The 21540-nt window shown below is 44.2% G+C and overlaps 1 protein-coding gene across 12 annotated transcripts in view; it reads right to left on the bottom strand.

Annotated features, from left to right (window-relative positions):
* Positions 1–21540, bottom strand: part of LONRF3 (LON peptidase N-terminal domain and ring finger 3) — a 144943-nt gene that overhangs the window by 17103 nt on the left and 106300 nt on the right. For 9 of the 12 annotated variants that reach the window (XM_070258178.1, XM_070258174.1, XM_070258173.1 and 6 more), the window contains 4 exons: positions 18206–18328; positions 13801–13956; positions 11270–11531; positions 10406–10496 (listed from right to left, as the gene is read on the bottom strand). In XM_070258178.1, coding sequence (XP_070114279.1) covers positions 10406–10496; positions 11270–11531; positions 13801–13956; positions 18206–18328 — 632 coding nt within the window. The remainder of the gene's footprint in view (positions 1–10405; positions 10497–11269; positions 11532–13800; positions 13957–18205; positions 18329–21540) is intronic. The other 3 variants (XM_001487874.5, XM_070258172.1, XM_001487884.5) reach the window with 2 other exon arrangements.

Genomic DNA, 21540 nt, shown 5'->3' with positions numbered 1-21540 from the left:
GCTTTTAAAAATCGAGTACCCAGGAATAAATCTAACAGAACATGCATGAGACCTCTGTTGGAAAAAACTGTAAATGCTCCATTGAAAGAGAATAAAGAAGACCTAAAATAAGTCCCAATAAAAATCCCAATGGGTTATTTCACTTGTTTGTTTGTTTTTGTGGAACTTGACAAATTGATTTCTAAACTTTATAAGGCAGGGCAAAGGGCCAAGAAGAGCCAAGACGCTTCTGAAGAGCAGCAGTGTGAGAGAACTTGCTCTACCAGACATCAGAACATAAAATAGAGCTGTAGCCATTAAAACAGTGTAGGACTAGCACAAGAACAAAGAGACCCGAGGAATAGAAGAGAAAGCCAAGAAATTGACCCAGATCCAGATTCTTGATTTATGACAAATGTGGCACTTCAAAGCAGAGTGAGGATTTTCAATACACAAATAGCACTCTCAATAAATGCTATTTGGGATGGTTAGCCATCCATAGAGGGGAGTGAAGGTGGACTGTCTCTCACACCATACACAAAAATCAATTCCATGTGGGCTATAAAAATAAATGTGAAAGGCAAACAGTAAAGCTTTTAGAAGATGAAATATAATATCTTTATGACCTCAAGGTAAAAAAAAGATTTGTTTAATAAGACACACACAAAAACACTAACTGTAAATGAAAAGATTGATCATTTTTACTGCATTAAAACTAAGAACTTCTAAGTTCATCGAAAGATGCCATTAAGAGAGCAAAAGGCAAGCCACAGAGTGGGAGAAGGTATTTGCAGCACACATGACTAACTAAGGACTTGTCTCTAGACTATACATAGAGCTCCTATAAGTCAGTAAGAAAAAGAGATAACCCAATCGAAAATAGGCAAAGATTTATATGCCCCAGCACACATAAAAACTGTTCATAGCAACATTGTCCATAATATCCCCAAACTAGAAACAACCCAAATATCCATCTATAACAGAACTGATAAATAAATTGTGGTAGATTCATACAATGGGACACTATACACTAATGAAAATGAACAACCTTTACCTACATGCAATAACACAGATAACTCTTAATACTGAGGAAAAGAAGTCAGAACAAAAGAATACATTCTGGATAATTCAATTTATATAAAGGTGTTTTTTTAAATAGGCAAAACTAAATTACACCATTTAGAGATGCATACTTGGGTGGTAAAATTATTTTTTAAAAAAAGGAGATAAAAGTCAAGATGGTGATATCAGGGGGAGGGGAAGGGACTCGTGATTTGAATGTAGCATGTGGGTGGCTTCTGGGATCCTGGCAATGTTTTATTTCTTGAACTGAGAAAACTGTGTGAGTATCCTTTTTACAATATTGTGTTAAGAGAATATATTTATATTTTTATGTGCTTTTCCACTGTGTATATTTCACAATTTAAAATGTTTTTCAAAAGCATGATTTGCAGACGCAGACTTCAAGATAACAAAGACAATGAGAGACAAAGAGGGGCAGTATATAATGATAAAAGGGACTTTCCACCAAGAGGACATAACACTTATGGATATATATGCAACTAACACAGGAGCACCAAAGTATATAAAGCAACTATTAACGCACCCAAAGGGAAAAATTAACAGCAACACAATAATCAACTCCCCACTCACATCAAGGGATAGATCACGTAGACAGAAAGTCAACAAGGAAACAGTGGCCTTAAATGAAATACAAGACCAGATGGACTTAATGGATAGATATAGAACATCCCATCCCAAAACAGCAGAATACGCATTCTTCTCAAGTGCACATGGAACATTCTCAAAGATAGATCATACGTCAGGAAACAAGGCAAGCCTCAATAAATTTAAGAAGATTGAAATCATAGCAAGCATCTTTTCTGACCACAATGCTATGAAACTAGAAATGAACTACAAGAAAAAGGCTTGGAAAGTCACAAGTATGTGGAGACTAAACAACATGCTACTGAACAAGCATTGGATCACTGAAGAAATCAAAGGAGAAATAAAAAGATACCTGGAGACAAATAAAAATGAAAACACAACATACCACCTCTTATGGGATGCAGCAAAAGCAGTACTAAAAAGGAAATTTACAGCAATATGGGCCTACCTCAAGTAATCTTAAACTACACCTAATGGAATTAGAAAAAGAAGAACAAACAAATCCCAAAGTCAGCAGAAGGAGGGAAAAGAATGAAAATTAGAACAGAAATAAATGAAACAGAGACTACAAAGACTATAGAAAGGATTGATGAAACTAAGAGCTGATTCTTTGAGAAGATAAACAAAGTTGACAACTCTTAGCCTGACTCATTAATAAAAAAAAGAGAGAAGGCTCAAATAAATAAAATAAAAAATGAAAGAGGAGAAATTACAATGGATACCACAGAAAAACAAGGGATTATGAGAAAATACTATGAAAAACTATATGCCGACAAATTGGATAACCTAGAAGAAATGGTTAAATTCTTAGACTTATATAACCTCCAAAAAGTGAAGCAAGATGAAATAGAGAATCTGAATAGACCAATCACAAGTAAAGAGATGGAAACAGTAATCAAAAACCTCCCTAAAAACAAAAGTCCAGGGCCAGATGGCTTCTCTACAGAATTCTACCAAACATTCAAAGAAGATTTAATACATATCCTTCTCAACTATTCCCAAAAATTGAAGAAGATGGAATGCTTTCTAACTCATTCTATGAGGCCAACATGACCCCTGATCCCAAAAACAGACAAGGACAACACAAAGAAGGAAAATTACAGGCCAATATCACTGATGAAAATAGATGCAAAAATCCTCAACAAAATATTGTCAAACCAAATACAGCAATACATTGAAAGGATCGTATACCATGATCAAGTGGGGTTTATACAAGGGACGCAGGGATGGTTCAATATCCGCAAATCAATCAATGTGATACACCACATTAACAAAATGAGGAATAAAACCCACATGATCATCTCAATAGACAAAGAGAAAGCATTTGACAAGATCCAACATCCATTTATTATAAAAACTCTCAATAAAATGGGTATAGAAGGAAAGTACCTCAGCATAATAAAGGCCACATATGACAAGCCCACAGCCAACGTCATACTTAATGGTGAAAAACTGAAAGCCATCCCTCTGAGAACTAAAACAAGACAAGGGTGCTCACTCTCACCATTCCTATTCAACATAATACTGGAGGTTTGGGCCAGAGCAATTAGGCAAAAAAAGAAATAAAAAGTATCCAAATTGGAAAGGAAGAAGTAAAACTCTTGCTGTCTGTAGATGTAATGATTCTATATAGAAACCCCTAAAGAATACATGAGAAAACTATTAGAAATAATCAACAACTACAGCAAAGTTGCAGGGTACAAAATCAACTTAAAAAATCAGTTGCATTTCTATACTCTAATAACGAACTAGCAGAAAGAGAAGTCAAGAACACAATCCCATTTCCAATCACAACAAAAACAATAAAATATCTAGGAATAAACTTAATCAAGGAGGTGAAAGACCTATACACTGAAAACTATAAGACATTATTGAGAGAAATTGAAGAAGACATAAAGAAACAGAAAGATATCCCATGCTTATGGATTGGAAGAATAAACATAGTTAAAATGTGCATACGACCTAAAGCAATCTGCAGACTCAATGTAATTCCAATCAGAATCCCAATGACATTCTTCACAAAAATAGAACAGAGAATCCTAAAATTCATATGGAACTAAAGACCCCAAATAGCCAAAGCAATCCTGAGGAAAAAGAACAAAGCTGGAGGCATCACAATCTCTGACTTCAAAATATACTATAAGGCTATAGTAATTAAAACAGCATGGAACTGGTACAAAAACAGACACACAGATCAATGGAACAGAACTGAAGTCCCAGAAATAAAACCACACATCTACGGACAGCTAATCTTGGGCAAAGGAGCCAAGAACATACAATGGAGAAAGGAAAGTCTCTTCAATAAATGGTGCTGGGAAAACTGGACAGCCACATGCAGAAAAATGAAAGTAGACCATTATCTTATACCATACACAAAAATTAACTCAAAATGGATTAAAGACTTGAATGTAAGACCTGAAACAATAAAGCTCCTAGAAGAAAACATAGGCTGTACACTCTTTGACATCGGTCTTAGCAGCATCTTTTTGAATACCATGTCTACTCAGGCAAGGGAAACAACAGAAAAACTAAACAAATGGGACTACCTCAAACGAAAGAACTTCTGCAAAGCAAAGGAAACCAGGAACAAAACAGACAACTCACTAACAGGGAGAAAATATTTGCAAATCATACATCCAAGAAGCGGTTAAATTCCAAAATATGTAAAGAACTCATACAACTCAACAACAGAAGAACAAACAACTCAATCAAAAAATGGGCAGAGCAACGACTGATGACTGGATAAAGAAGATATGGTATATATACCTGGTATATATATATATATATATACTACTCAGCCATAAAAAATGACAAAATCGTCCCATTCGCATCAACATGGATGGACCTTGAAGGTATTACGTTAAGTGAAATAAGCCAGACAGAGAAAGACAAACACTGTATGATTCCACTCATATGTGCAAGATAAAAAAACACGTGAACAAAGAGAACTATTTAGTGGTTACCAGTGGGAAGTGGGGTGGGCACAAAGGGTTAAGTGGCACACCTATAAGATGACTAATAATAACGTACAACTGAAATGTCACAATGTTGTAAACTATCATAACCTCAATAAAAAAAAGATGCAAAAAAAATGGGCAGAGGATATGAACGTTTTTCCAAAGAAGATTCATAGATGGCCAACAGGCACATGAACAAATGTCCAACATCACTAATTATTAGGGAAATGCAAATAGAAACTACAATGAGATACCACCTTACACTGGTCAGGATGGCTATAATCACCAAGACAAAAAACAACAAATGTTGGAGAGGATGTGGAGAAAAGGGAATGCTCATACACTGCTGGCGGAAATGCAAACTGGGGCAGCCACTGTGGAAAACAGTATGGAGATTTCTCAAAAAATTAAAAATAGAAATACCGTAAAATCCAGCTATCCCTCTACTGGGTATTTATCCAAAGAACTTGAAATCAACAATTCAAAGAGACTTATGCATCCCTATGTTCACTGCAGCATTATTCACTATAGCCAAGAAGTGGAAGCAACTCAAGTGCCCATCAACTGATGAATGGATAAAGAAGATGCAGTATATATATATACTGGAATACTACTCAGCCCTAAAAAAGACAAAATCGTGCCATTTGCAATAGCATGGATGGACCTTGAGGGTATGATGTTAAGTGAAATAAGACAGAGAGAGACAAACACTGCATGACTTCACTCATATGTGGAAGATAAACACATGGATAAAGCGAACAGATTAGTGGTTACCAGAGGGGAAGGAGGTTGGGGGGTGGACGAAAGGGATAAAGGGGCACACGTGTATGGTGATGGATAAAAACTAGATTATTGGTGGTGACCACAATGTAATCTATACAGAAACTGATATATAACAATGTATACCCAAAATCACACAATATTATAAAGAATATAACCTCAGGGGCCAGCCTGGTGGCACCCCGGTTAAGTGTGCACATTCCCCATCAGCGGCCCTGGGTTCATCGGTTCAGATCCTAGGGGCAGACCTATGCATCGCTTGTCAAGTCATGCTGTGGCAGGCGTAGAGGAAGATGGGCACAGATGTTAGCTCAGGGCCAGTCTTCCTCAGCAAAAAGAGGAGGATTGGCAGCAGATGTTAGCTCAGGGCTAATCTTCCTCAAAAAAAAATAGAATATGAACTCAAGAAAACGAAAAAATAGAAGTGTGATTTGCAGGCTAATTTTAGAACCACTACTGTGATCTAACTACAATAGAGTAGCCAAACCAGAATCTCATTTCCTCAGTAATCTGAGTCCTATGAATCTGAAAGAGTTTTATACATTGTTCGATAATGCTAATGATGAAGATGTTTGATGAATCTGTATCTGCCAAACTATTTTTCCTGAGAATTTCAAATTGGGCTTTTGTTCATTCAAGAATGTAATCTACATAAAATAACAATGATATAGCTCCCTGATTCATTGCAACAAATATTGACATTTAATGAGCGGATGAATGAAACAGACACAAAAGGATATAGCAGCTCTTAGCAAGAGCTAGGATTGAAATGCCTTTGATCTGAGTGGTCACAAACAAGAATGCTGCCACAGAGGCTGCATAATTATTACTTTGATAATAATTTGATAAAAAATAATTCAAGGTTCAGATGCTTAGAATATATCACCTTTCAATACTGAATTCACTTCTATATTCAGGGTTACTCTGCTACTCCAGAGGCTGATGGAATAAAGGGACTGGGAACAGATGGAACAAGTATATTTCTCTTGCTATCCTGGGTGTGTGTAATACCTTTTTTCATATAAATTAACTTTATTAACAGGTGGTGATTATGATTAGCTGTTTTTTATTTTTAAAGATTGGCACCTGAGCCAACAACTTTTGTCAATCTTCTTCTTTTTTTTTTTTATTCTTCTCCCCAAAGGCCCCGGTACATAGTTGTATATTTTAGTTGTGGGTCCTTCTGGCTCTGCTATGTGGGATGCCGCCTCAGTGTGGCCTGACGAGTGGTACCATGTCCGCGCCCAGGATCCGAACTGGCGAAACCCTGGGCCGCCGAAGCGTTTTATCTCAACCACTTGGCCACGGGGTCGGCCCCTCCATTTTACTTTTGAGGAAATGAAGACTCAGGCAGGTTAAATAACTCACCCAAGGTCACACAGCTAGCTAGTAAGTAGCAGGGCTTGGGATATAAAGTCATATCTGATTCCCAAGCCCATCTTCCTTCTCCACTGTATGACACAGCCAAGACTGTATGTACATCTCTATCTAGACATCATCCATCTACATGTAGATGCACATACTCACACACACCTTTCTCCCTTCCTCTCGGTCTTCCTCCCTCCCCTCTTCTTCTGCCCCAAAGAGACAGAGAGAGAATTCTATATATATAGATAGAGCTGGAAATAGATATATACTCAAATTCTTCTCCCATTTATTTACCACTTTAGGCAATAATTTCAGAAAACAGTTTCGGGGAGGCATTTATAAATCAGAGGAGGGCCAAATTTTCTCACCAGAAAGCATTTTACATTGTCACAGTGATGGAGTAAACAACAGTAATAATACATGCTTTCACTTCGATGTCAGCTGGGATAAAACGTTTGTCTTGTTTGGAAATAGCGATCTTTTCCCACCAGTTACATCCTTGTATTGTGTTCTTCTGCTGCTCTCAAATGAGAGCAAAGAGAGGATGAGAAGGAAGGAGGGGGATGGGGAGAGGGAGGAAGAGAGAGGGAGAGAGTGAACCGACTCCTTAACACCCAGCTACTTGAGTAGCTAAAAGTAGGTTAAATATAAAGCTTTTCGTTCAATTGACAAAGAGGTCACTGGGCCACCAGGTAACTGGTTCAAATATCAAACATTCTTGCTCCACATCTCCAAATATCCTTGTCACCCTAAAGGTGCTGCTCCACAGTAGCCGCAGAGGTGGCCCCCCAATGGTTAGGGTATCCATATCAGGTAAATCTCAAGGGAGGATTTGCAGTCACTAAAGACTGAGGGGCAGAGTTCTGAGGTGTTGGAATCAGGGAGCATCTTCCATGAGCAGAGCTTTCCTATTCCAGCAAGGGAGACTTGGAGACTGGAAAGTTCCTCATGAACGCACCCTTCAATGATTGTTCCATTCACTCTTTCCACCCTTTTCCCTGTGAAATGTATAAGCTGCTCCTGATTTTCTCTCTAGACTCAAAATGGGTAGCTTCACACTCTAACTTGTCTTCTACCAATGTGGCACCACGGGACTGGACTTCATTCTGGAAACTTGCACAGGAGGTACAAATGTCTAGTTTCATGACCCGGCAGATTGTTTGAAAATATCTCAACCCTTAGACCCTCTCCCCAAAAGACACATGAGGGTCATAACACAACCTGATAATAACCTTAACAACAATAAAAAGAAGGAAAACACTAGAGAAGTGGAAAGAGGAACTTTTTCAAGACTGCAAACATTCAAGCTAAAGCATGTATATGAAATAGCCTCTGTCAACATCTGATTTCTGACCTACAGACAAATCCTGTTGGAAGGGGAACTACATGCTTCTGACCAAGGGCTACAGTTTTAAGAGCCTCAAGCTCAGAAATGCTCTGTGGACTTGGCAGGTTTCTTTGCACCAGAAAGCAGCTAGAGTCTCCCCATAACTCACCAGCCCACCCAAAAGCTACTCCAGGCAACAATGAGTTTTCGTTTTGAAGTCTCACTTAGAACAGAGGGGCAGGATAAGAGAAATGATGGCTTTTAAACTCAGAGTGAGCAAACTAGAAGGGGGTCTTATCCTCTTGGTGTTTATTTCTTGGACCAAATTTCTAACCCTTCTCTGAAACCCCCTGTTGAGATCAGGGACAAAGAAGATAAAAGAGAGAGAGCAGAGGAAAGGGAACAAAAGAACTTCAATCTCAGGACTCTTAGTCCTCAGGGAAAACACAAACAGGACGGGTCTGTGTGTTTGCCTTTGTGTCCCCTGGATGTTGGAGGAGTGTTAAAGTGGATAAATACACCAAAGACCTGGGTTTTCTGAGCCAGCTGAATCAAGTCAACCAAGGTCTGACATCTGAAAGACCACGGCTCACATCACAGGCTCAGAGCCACAACGGCGTTACCTGCGGAGGTCCATTTCTCTGCTTGCAAGCAGTTTCTCTATCTCATACGTTGGCTCTGGCATGACCCACCTGCCACTTTGTCGTGAGAGGGGAGAGGGAGGTGGTAAAAGGGCACTGGTTATATAGCCCATCCCACCCTCGCCCACTGCAACTAAAATTCCCAACAGCATCTGGAAGGCCTTCTTGGAGAGCTGCTACATTCTGTCGAACTGTTCGTTATCAGGTCTGGCAGAGCTTATGAGTAAATCTGACAACTCTAATTTTTTTTAAGAGAAAGAAGAAATACATGTTCAGGTAACAGCTGCCTCACTCATTTTCATCCAGATGACAAGAAAAGTTATTCCAAATACAAACACATGTGATTGATATGGAAGACATATGTGCTTGTCAAGGGCAAGAAAACATCTGAGGATCCTCCGTGGATGGATCCCACTATGTGGTGGACCAAAAAATTTTTCTTGACATCTCTTCTCCTGGGTCAACTATCTTAACAACTTTTGTGCAAACATTTCAGCTTCCTTTTATGCTCTTTTGGAAAAAAGACACACTTGGGAATCTACCGAAAGCTGTGGACTTTGTCCTGGAAACACACACATACACACACACTTTTACACACAACTTCAGGGAATTCATAGATCTATTAGAATCCATTCATAGAACCTCCTCAGGGGTCCATGGACCTAAAGTTAAAGAAACTCTGGTCCAGAAGAAAAACTAGTTAACATTTACTGAGTACTTACTCTACGTCAAGCACTATTCTAAGTGTTTTAAGTAGATTTTTCTCAATTAATCATAATAATCCCACAGAGTAAGTACTACTGTTCTCTATTTTACTGACAAGAAATCAGTGGCAGAGAAAGTCACTTGCTCCAGGTCAAACAGCCAGTAAGTGGCAGAGCCAGGGTTCAAACCCAGGCCTTCTGGTTTTGGAGCTCCTCCTCTTAGCCACAAAATCACAGCTGTGAAATGAAACAAATGAAAGTCATTTTTTTACACAGCCCGTGATTGTAGCAGCTTCCTTTTTTGGGAAGGGGGTGGACAAGCCTGTGGATAGTTTGCCTCCCCAGAGATCTGAGAAAGTAGAGATGACTGGGTGAGGGGAGACGCTTGGCCAGGAAGCACATGCCCGTGACTAACTACTTTTCATGGCACAAAATAAAAACTAGTCAGGCCCCCTAGGGGGCTTCCAAAGAATAGGCCTGTGGTGCTGACATTAGCCCTTGAGCTTGGAGGTCTTGATTCAGTAGTTGAGATTAGTTCCTGGGTCATGAACTTAAATACCTACAAGGGGCCAGGAAAGTAAAGCAAAGATGAGACACGGGCTGGTGTAGGGCGTTGAGGGGGGCACATGACCAACTGGAAAGTGCATGTCCTGCCTCAAAACATTCACATTTAACAACAAACCAAAAAAATCCCATGAAGACCGAACAAAAGGCATTCAGCCTGTGGGCCATCAGTTTGTGACCTCTGAGTAGATCGCTTCCTTCCTACTCTTTAGGTATTTCCAAGTCAGGAGTACAGAGAATGCAATCTGTAAGTAAGGGACATAAGCCAGCCCATGTGACAATCCACATAGTGATTTTCGTTTCATTAGAACCATACTTTTATGTGCTAACCAACTGAGCAGTACGTCACTAGCAGAGAGGTCCAGATACCAGAGAGAAAGAACCCTTGGGCAGTCAGAGATAGCACACATCACATACCTCATACATAGGGAGCATTCAAGGTCAGATGCGTCAAAAGATGCAAGTGGAACACTGAGAGCAGGCTTGGCCCCCTGATCAGCAGGAGGATCTGTGATTTAGAAAGCAGTAAGTCAGAGCAGGACCAACCTAGTTTCAAAGACAGTACTTCTGAGGCAAAAGAACCCAATTATTTTTTCAGTCTGCCACTCTCACCACCTCCCAGAGAGTTGATTTGGCGGCTACCAGAGCCATTAGAATGGGATACCCTGAAGTAGGCTCTTGGAAGTGTCCAGCAGCCCCACAGAAAGGAGAGTACAAATCGGGGAATGTCCAGGAGCCCTGGAGACTTCATTCAAATGCAACAGGCACCTCACTGAACAGCAGCAGCAGCAGCAACTCCATGGACTGAGCCAGGCTTCGAAGCCGATGCTGCATCTTGGCCAACCTCTCTTGGAAAGATATCAAGCTGCAGCTGCTGCTTCTCAGGTGCCTACCTATGGGAACACAACTGGGAATGAGCAGAGGGAGGCCTGACCACACTTCCCTGGTCCTACATTCCTGGAATGGGGATGGGGGAGGGAGAGATTGGCCTGGAAGGAAGTGACACCATCAAGGGCATGAGATGTCATTACTTGATACTGTGCTTGACCTTATGCCTTGGCTTTCCATTATAATTATTACTGAACACTGGCAATAGGCTGGGAACTGTGCGTGCTCTCACAGGAACCTTGCAGTAACCGCTGAGGTGACACAGCCAAGTGCCAGAGCTAGGCCACACCCCCAGAGCCCAGGGAGCCCTCATACAGAGGGTAAGTGACTTGCATGAATTGTTGAGCCCAGGCAGCTCCTCCAGGCCCCTTTCTCCCTGCATAGAGTCAGTACCTGGCTTAGAGGCTTTATGAGGCACCTCTGGGTCTTGGGGTTCAGTCTGGCAATGTTTCCTTTTCTTCTCCTGGCATTTGCCCGTCTTGATGGAGGCAGCTTCTGGAGAGGCAGCATCCCCCTTCTCCTCCTCGTCTCCTTGGTCTCTCATGTTGTCTTCTTGCCCATACTCCTTTACTTTAGCTCGATTCACCTGGCCCCTGCAGTCCCCTTTGGCTGCTGCTTCCTCCTGACTAGAACAATGTGGGAGCTCTGGATTTTCCTAGAGGAAGAAAAAGCCAAATATCAGAATCTACTCAGGACCAATCTTCTCCTCTGATATTCCTGCCCAGGGGACAAAGAGAAAACTGCATATCCCGGATCATTTAGTGGACACATAGCTTAAGTGAGGGGCAGTCATAAGGCATATTTCCCACTTCTGTCCACACAGCATCTGCGACAAAGGCATGCCCAGCTTGGGTGGAGCTGAGAAACTTCCCTAGGCAAGGACAGAAAAGTGTGTAGGGAAGAGACTCCTTGGGCAGGGGTGAAGGAGAGAAACGTAAAGCATAGCACCAGTCCCATCTCCCACCCAAATCAGTCCCCAGCCACCAAGGCATGCAGTTAAGGTCCATCCTGTCACTCACTGCCCTCACTGCCATCCCAGGCCATCCGCAAGCCCTGCACCCCAGCTCCAAAAGGACTTTTAACTTTAATTTTAATTTTTGTGTGTGTGTGAGGAAGATTGGCCCGGAGCTAACATCTGTGCCAGTCCTCCTCCGCGTTGTATATAGGACACCGCCACAGCATGGCTTTATGAGCGGTGTGTGGGTCCACACCCGGGATCCAAACCCATGAACCCTGGGCCACTGAAGCGGAGCATGCAAATTTAACCACTATGCCACCAGGCAGGCCCCCTAAAAGGACTTTTGGTAAGGCTTTGGCACAAGTGGGTCCATAGGCCTGCAGAGTTACCTCATGCTCCAGAACTATATGTTAGACTGGTCAAATGAACTAGAGATAAACTATTCCTTTTACTAGAGTTTGGGTGAAAAGTCTGAAAAAGAGACAAAATCATTTGGCAAAACACTCAATCATATCTCTAGCCTTTTCAAGAATTTTTGTCCAAGAAGAGGATATTTGAAAAGGGATCTAGAAACAAATGCAATGAGAAGGTGTTTATGCGGACGTGTCCAGAGAATCCCCTCTCTGCTCTAAATCCAGAGGCCACCGGTCAAAATGCTCATGTTATTTTTCCCCTCCAACCGCTACCAAAAAAAATGGTAGATAGATGAAAAGTGGGGAGTGTACAGTTGGGAGGAAACGATGAGCTGAGGAGAGAAAGGATGTGGGTTTTCTTAGTCTCTAACCTGGGGAGTCCAGGGTTTCTTCAGCACCTTAGCCATGCTGCACCCTCAACCTTCCACGAGCCCCAGGCATTGTCTACACAGGAGTACACTGCTTTGCAAGGCAGAGTTTGCAGGGGAACCCAGTCCCTGTTCCCCAGCTGGCTCACGCTGGAAAGCCAGGGGTGCCGTCTTTCTTCATTTCAGATTAAGCTGCAATAAGAAGTCACCCTAGGCACTTCGGTTCAGTACGAGTGTTCTCAATCATGTCATAATAATCTCAAACAATTATCTGAATGAGCTAGGGGTTCTCTGACTTCAGCAGATACTCTGAGTTCTGCCTTTTTTTTTTTTTTTGAGTTGCGCACACCTGCATTTTATTCTTTTTCCAGAGCAAGGAGAGAAGCTGGGAAAATGTCAGGTTTCCACCTGACAGAGAATCCAAGAAGCCACTGAGATCCCAGGGCTTACATACAGGGGAAGAACATAGGGCACAAATGGAGGGGAGACTGCTGTCCCAAGGTGCGTAGGTATTTGGCACTAAACTCTATTTCAAGTCAGGACTTCTGAGCCCCAGCTTCTGCCCGCTTGCCCTCTGCTGGGAAAGCCAGGGCCTGGAGCCCATCTCTCCGTGGTTCTGTTCCCTCATTTTCAAAGAATGGCACAAATAGCTGTCTTCCTCCCAGGAATGTCAACCTAACACTTCCCAAAGCACTTCCCTCTTCTCGGCTACAAATATGTACCGCAAGTCTTCTTGTGTGTAAGAGACGATGCAGCAATATGACATTACCTCCACTTGGGAACTCAGCTGGCGCTCAAAGACCAGCAGCTCGAACAAACAAAAAGCAGGCAAAGAGGGGGTGTCAGGCCCTCTTCCCAGGCTCCACCCCTAAGCTGATACAGCCACCCTGATTGAATGGCTCCAGGGAAAGTGGGCCAATTCCTTTCTAGTTCTGTCAAATCCCTCGCTCAGCTGGATCTGAGCAAGAACTGAAAAATGAACGTAATAAATCATAAACCCTGGGACCATGCCTGAAACTCAGTTTTATCTTTAAGAAATAACCTTCCAGCAAGGAAACAACCACTAGCGAATCCATTTGTGCTTTCTCAGGAACTGAAGTAGGAGAGGCAGGGCTCGCTCCCCGTGCTTGCCCGCAAAACAGCCAAACGAAGCGTCACGAGCGAGCTGGGTGAGTTGAGTTTTACCTGTGACGACTTTGGTAGATTATGGCTGGTGCCTTCAGTAGCCATTGACTCTACGTGTTCCTTTAATCTAGGGTGAGGTGCCAACAGCTTCAGGATATCGGGAGAATGTTCCTGAGAATCCCCCGGGACTGATGGTGAAAAGAAACTAAGGAGAAGCTGTGACATAAAACAGAAGACTTCACTACTTGAGTTTCTACAGGTGCTCAGGTGAAGGGGGCAGGGGTAGGGAGGGACAGGGGAAACAGCTTGCAGGGCAAAACTCCTGGGAGGAAGCCTGGGATCAGAGACCCCGACACACCAGGGTGGGGGTCCTCACTTCAGCAGGCAACAGAATCGCCTGGGGAGCTTATGAAAATTCCAGGTTCCTAGTTCCCATGCCTGGCTCCCCAGGTCTGAAGTGCAGCCCAGGAATCTGGATTTTGGAAAGGCACCACGGATGCCTCGGTCACCCTAGCCAAAGTTAAGAACCACCACTACCATTTCATAGAAATATCCACAGTGATATTTAAAAATCTATCTAGGAGGAAAGAGACAGAGAGCGAAGGCAGGAGAGAAACATCAGCTGGGGGACCTGGAGTCATGTCCATCATACCCCAGTGGGCAGAAGTCTACAAATGTCTTCTAGGGTCCTCGCTATTTCTCTTCTCTGCCTACCATTTTGCTCCCTCCTCCCCTGACCATCATCCCTGGATCTTTAATCCCTCGAGCATTGAAGTGTTAGGACAAGCAGAACTTAAACTTCCTCCCTCTTCTCCCAGCCTCTCCTTCCCCATCTCTGGCCGTCACTATCCAGAGAATGTCAGGTAACTTCAAGTACTGGGCGCAGGCACGCTCCACTCTGTGACTGTTTTCCATTGCAATTGGATAAGCTGGTCGAGTGAGAAGATCCAAAAGGGATTGAGAGTCAAAGATGTGCCTTCTAGTGCAGGCTGCACCATTCGCTGCCCGCATTCTTGCTTCAATTCTCCCCTGTGCCAGCAGGATTATGAATATACATATGCATATATTGTATGTGACATGTAGCACATGAAGGCAGGTCACTTGCCTTCTAAAACATATCCAAGTTTTTACCACTGAGCAGACCCTGCAGCGTTTGGAGACCCACTAAAGGATGTTTCACCCCCTTGCTCGGGGTAATGGTCAGGGTATTAATCGATCAAGGGAATCTGACAGAAACTCTGACTAAACTCTCTCCAGTTTGACTTGTTCTCTTGCTGGCCCTCGGCAGTTCCTTCACGATATTCCTCCAGATACCAGCACTTTCCACGTAGCCATACCCTGCCCAGCCTTCAAGGCTCAGCTCCAGTGCTGCCTTCCCCTACTTCTCCAGCCTCCCTGATCTCGCCTGTCCTTTCATGTACTCTACTGCACCATAAGATAGCGCCTCACGCTACACAGTCTTGTGTTAGCCTCAAACTGTGTCGCAGATGTCTTTCTCTCTAACCAGATGGCCACCTTCTGGAGGGCACACGACAGATGTACAATAAATACTCATCACACTGGATGGAACTGAATTAAGATACTTATCCATCCCAGGGCCCGGGAAAGGTCTAGGGTTCAGGCCCAAAGTCCTCAGACAGATCCTACGTTTCCTTCCAGCTCTGAGAAACCCACTTCTTAGGTCTTAGTTGGGAAAGGAGTAAGGTGGGGAGGTACTCAGAGTGCCCAGGGCCATAAATGCAGCTTTCAGAGGCCCCCTTCCACAGGAGCCAAAGTTGGCCCTCAGAAGCCCTCCTGAGTGGCCCAACAGAACCAACCCACTTCTGAAGCAGTCTCCCTGGAATTCTCCCCAAAGGAATGTGATGCTCTTCAGTGGCAGCCACATGGCACCCCAGGGCACAAGGATAAAAAGGCAGAGCATGGCGGGAGGGAAAGGGAGGCAGAGAGGAGAAATCAAAGGAAACAAGACAGAAACAACAGCAGTACTTCACTTCTCCCTTTACTACCTAAGATCTCACTCTAGGCCTTCCCAATGGCTTTGGAAAACCAAAGTTGGGGTCAACTCTCAGTGAGAATAATCATTCCACGTGAATGAGAGTCAATTCCACTTCAGTGTCAGCCTTAGAAAGGCCCAAATGGGTCAAGAAGGGGAAAAAAAGAATCTGAGGCAAAACTAACATTAAAAAGAAACTTAGGCCTCGGAGTGTCTAAGGCAGGGACTTAACACCAAGTGAACCTGGACCACCTCTGTTAAATCTTTAGCCCCGAAACTGGAACAATCCAGTAAATAACCACTGCTGAAGGCCCTCGGTGTTCTTAGATGGCTGCCATGCCCTCATCAGACTCAGTGGAAATTCCCCTCTAAATTCTTGCCCCAGCTTCAGAACTCCAGAACACTTATTATGGGCATGTGTTCTCTTGTATAGTCTGACATTTATATTGCGTTGTATAACACATGCAAGATTGTTAGGTCCTTAAGAACTGAGACTGTGGCTTATGCCTCTTTGGGTCTCTAGAACTTATCACAATGCCTTGCCCCATCCTGTTAGGCAGTTGTGGAAATGACACTAGCTGGTCTGTAATAGCAGCTGGAAAGAAAGGTCAACCCAACTGATGATACCAGAGCCTCTCAGGCCAACTGGGAAATGGACAAACGGGAGTAAAGAAACCACTCACCCCTGGATCTGACACCTGCTTCTGTTGGCCTTTGCACACTCTGTCCCAAAAGTCAAGCTTCTTCTAACTGCCTTTGTCCATCCACCCCAGAACTGGCTAGTCGCAGTGCATGCTGAGACTCCTGGCATATCCTCCTGAGACAGCAAGATGGTGGAGTGGCTAAGAAGGCAGACTCTAGAAGCAGATGGAGTTGGCTTTGTACACTCTTCCACCAATCACTAGCTCCGTGACCTTGGGAAAGTCACCAATCCTCAGCTTCCTCATCTGTAACATGGGGATAAATAATAGTACCTTCCCTCATAGGGATGTTGTGGAGATTAAATTATATCTTCCACGGAAAGCCCTAGCACAGTGCCTGGTGCATAGGAAATACTCTATAAATGTCAGCTATTATTTTATTTATTTATTTATTTATTTATTTATTTTGCTGAGGAAGATTAGCCTTGAGCTATCATCTGTTGCCAATCTCCCTCTTTTTTGCTTGAGGAAGATTAGCCCTGAGCTAACATCTGTACCAGTCTTCCTCTATTTTCTATGTGGTTTGCCGCCACAGCATGGCTGATGAGTGGTATAGGTCCGCACCTGGGAACTGAACCCGCGAACCCGGGCCACTGAAGCGGAGTGTGCCGAACCCAAACACTAGGCCATGGGGCCAGCCCAAATGTCAGCTATTCAGCTATTTTTATTATTAATATTCACACATGGTCTACACTTAAGAGTTGGGGAAGGGTCCACAGCTTGGAGCAATTCTCTGCCACCAGTGCTCCTTTCAAGAACACCTTGTCCATATTCCCAAAGCATGTCAAAGCAACTTCCCTGAAAAGAAATCTTCTGTGAGAGGCACACCCTCCAGAGTTCAGCTTCCCTAGTTCATTGATTTTGCTAAAGATTCCTTTCAAAGTCTTCAGAAACCAGTCCTGTCTCCTGCTCCCTTTCTTCATCCGCTGCTCTGCCAAACCACACTGGGACAGAAGCACACGGGCTGTGGTGCTGAATAGTGCCTGGGGCACAAGGAGAGCAGAGGCCACCACTGACCGTCAGCATCCCACTTCCAGGCCACTTAGCCAGACGTCAGGAGAGCATATTGCAGAACAGTAAGCAACAAAATCCACAAAGTAAGGATGCTTTAGCCTTCACTAATGCTCTCAGGAGTTCACGCAAATTTTTAAAAAATAACAACCACATTCTCCTGGAGCTCAAGAGTTGGAATGACTGTTTGGATTATATTGTAATGATCCCTGACTTACATTTTTGAGGCAGTGTCCATGTTTTAATTCTAGCAAAGGAGCTGAAGGTTGGAGTTCTGCATATGGCAGGGGAGACAGGGACGAACACCCTTTCTGAGGAGCTGGCTGCCCTGTGTGGCTGGTGAAGCTGTGACTCAGCCAAAGAAAAGTTCGACAGCCTCAGGCAGCCCCACACCCTGACCTCTCAGCAACAGCCAGACTCCCTCACTGAGCCTCTGTCCCCATGTTAACTTATTTGGTTTTATTTTGTTTTCATTTTTTATCCCACTGACAACACAGACCCTGAATCAAATAAGCAAGAACATTCCTCACAGGCTTGTACAAAAGTGCAAGAACTGCACAATCTGATTGTACATGCCAAGAGGATGGGGTTTTGGGGCAATCAGTTGACACTTGTGTCTCTCTCCTGTTCCCTTTACCCAGGGAGCCACCCACTCAGGACCCCAAATGCCAGGAAGGGCAGTTCCCTCACTCTCCTCCTTGGAGAAGACAGAGAAGGGGGAGCCCATTGGGCAGCTGGACCTGATCTCGTCTCAACTCACCCTTTGGGCTTCGGATCTTGCTTTTTTGTTCTTTCCATCGAGGGATACACAATATAGAAACTCCCTTAGCGCTTCTTCCACCTTGCCTAGGGTGGCCAAGGCCTGTGCTTTTCTGAAGTGTGCCTGGAAGAAAACAGGAGCAGTCAATCCCACTCTCATTCACCTTATTGGTGCTGCTATTATTAATAACACTAACTAAATACTCCATGGGTATTCACTATTGTGGGAAGTGTTTTAAAAGGATTATCTTCTCTACAGCCCTATAATGTAGACAATTGTTCTGAAACTCACTTTAAAAAAGACAAAACAGACCCAGAGGAGTGGCTTGCCCAAAATAGCACAGCTGGTAAACTGTGGAATCAGGGTTTGAGCCTAGGACTGACTGATACTGAAGTCCAAATGCTTAACGACTGTGCATGCAACCTCCCCTCTGCCCCACCGTTGTAATGGAGGTCTCAGCAAACGTAGCAAGAACCCCTATTTGAACACATACTAACCAGCTTTCAGGACCCACCCAGATATGCCTTCCTATTAACTAGTCTGTCAAGCAGAGACCTAGCCCACATTACAACCACCTGTGCTTACTGATAAGTTTTCAGAAGAGGCCCAAGGGAAGGGACACAACCTTTCCAAGCCCTCAAAGACAGCTAGTGGCAGAGCTGGAACTAGAACTGTGGTCTAGGACCCCCAGAAAGCTCTTCCCCGCAAAGCAGACTGCCCTTCACAGGACTAACCAGGGGCTGAGCTAAGCAGTGCGCTCAGCTCACTTCTGTTCCTTCATCACATCTTTAAAAGGTATAAAGAAGTTTTAGGGCTTCTCAGGGTCCAAGCCCAACTGGCCTGGGAGAGAAATTCTAGGGGTAGCTGAGGAGCATCTTGGGGAAGAGGGAAGAAGAATAAGAGTAGGAAGAGAGCTGCCCTCTCTCTGGGCCTTGGTCTTGCAACTTGCTTTGGAGGGCATTCTTCTTGAGTCATCTAGGCTGCCCCTCACGGACCTGCTCCCCACTCCCTGGCCTCAAAGGTTGATCCTGAGTCTAACTTAGTGAAGGAAATGATCCAGGCTGCGGCTGCTGGGCACTCCCATTCCTCCCCTTCTAACATGCCTCTACAGGCCAGGGTGCTCTTGGGCTCTGGCCTGGCTACAAGGGCTGGCCGGGATCTGCGTTCTTGAGTAGTGGTGCCAGTTCCAAACCTCTCCCTGTGCCCCCTACTCTCCTCCTGGAGCCTAATCTCGGCTAATATGTGGATGCTGACAGCTTGATGCTTTTCCCACAAGTGTTCAGCAGGGGCCCTTTGGAGAAAGGTTTGCATGACATTTCAGAGTGGCGAGAGGGAATAAGTGCTGGGAGACTGGAGAGGCCTCTTGGATCCCACCAATCATACCAACTAGCAGCCCATATACTCTACCTGCTCAGGGCAGCCAGCTCACCCCACTGAGAGCTGTGCCACCTGTAGGACATTTTGAGTACCACTAAGCCCTGGCTGGATGGTGGGAATAGGGCTGCACAAAGCTAACCCCTCCCATAGAGGCATTTCACAGAGAAATGATGGGAAATATGCAAATCGGGGTGTGAGGTGGTTTTGAAGCATTTTCATCAGTTCAAGTCTTCTCAACCCCCAAGACAACAGAGTTCTCTCATCACTGCCTCTCTGCTTACCCCAGGACTTTACGGAAATGAAACTCTTGTTTAATACTTCCACCAACTCTTCCTTTACTGAGGAAGTCACTTTCTCCATTTCATCCAAAAGGGTCCACTGCTAACTCAGCCCTGCTTCTTACCGCACTATTGAGGCCCCCACCCTTAGGCCCTAGGTTTAGGGGGGAGCAGAAAGAGTTGCAAGAGGAGTCCTCTTATCCCCAGGTAGCCCGTGACCTGCACAACTACAAGGGTTGAACTGCTCCCACTGGAAGCTCCTCTGGGTTAAGACACTGGTGAGTTTTAGTAAACTGTAAATGTGTTCCTTGGGAAAGAGAACATACTAATCCATCCTCACCCATGAAAACCTCTTCAAGGAACATATGAGATTCACTCTGACATTAATGGCCCGGTATGCAGGTCCACAATGCTTTATCTGAAGTTCCCAGATCCAAAAAAGTCTGATAATCCAACATTTTCGTAAGCTTGACGTCAACAATCATTAGGTGGCAAAACCTGACCTAAAATGATATAAAGTGTGTTATATAGTCTTTACCTCACTTAGTGTGAATTTTCATGTAATATGCTGCAGAAATATTAGTGTGTTTCATGATGGGATGCTGTCCAGAGCTCACTGAGGGTGTCACCTTACAGTCTTTCTGAAATCGGAAACACTCTGGATTCTGAACACATCTGGCCCCACGGGATTCAGATAGGGGATCGTGGACCTGGACTTGGATAAGTTGGGTTTCTGAGGAAGGCATCCTAGTGTTGTGTTGAGAGAGCACTACACCAAGACGCAGCAAGCATTATAGCTCACGGAATGGCCTCTTGGCCATGCTCACCTGTGACCCTCACTGCACCCCTGTGAAGTGATCAGGGCAAATAGCAATAGCTTCGTTTTGCAAACAAGGACACTTGGAATCCAGAGAGTGAAGCAACTTCCCCACGGTCACTTAGCTGGCAAGTAGCAGAGCCCAGGCTCAAATCTAATCTTCTAAACAAAATATTGACATGTGGCTGAGGGCCAGGCCTGAACCAGGCAGAGATGGAGAAAGTGACACTTTGCATCCTGGCATCTTGAGAGATGCCTAGCCTGTCTTTTTCCCTGCCCCTCCATGTGACCTAGATGTGTAGGGATACCAGCAGGCTGACTGACCATATTAAGGACTCAAAATGGCACAACCAACCAGCAATACTTCTCTCACCATCCTCTTTCTACTGTCCCTGGGAAATAATGATGATGATGATGATAGCAAACGTTTATATAATGCTATGTGCCAGGCATTGCTCTAAGCATCTTACACGTATTAGCTCAGGTAATCCTCACAACAAACCCTGTTAAGTGGGTGCGTTGAATATCTGCATTTTATAGATGAGGAGATGAGGTACAGGGAGATTAAGTAATTTGCCCAAGACCACAAAGCTAATAAAAGTAGCAGAGCTGGGACATAAACTCAGGCAGTCTGGCTCCCAAGTCCACGTCCTGGAGAGTCACAATGCCCAGGCTGCTCTGCAGGTCATCAGCTGAAGATCAGCTTGGGGAAGAATCCAGTTCCCTTGCAGACTCTTGAGTCACCCTTTGTCAAGGGATCCCCGCTCCTTTGCAAAGCCTGCTCCCTGCTCCACTTGAGCTCTAGCGCCCCTACCCCCAGGAAGGCAGCCCTTCCTGCCAATTCCTGGCGACAGTACTGCTCC

This window comes from Equus caballus, chromosome X (assembly GCF_041296265.1).
Source record: "Equus caballus isolate H_3958 breed thoroughbred chromosome X, TB-T2T, whole genome shotgun sequence".
Lineage (NCBI taxonomy): Eukaryota > Metazoa > Chordata > Mammalia > Perissodactyla > Equidae > Equus > Equus caballus.
This window is presented reverse-complemented; position numbering and strand designations above follow the sequence as displayed.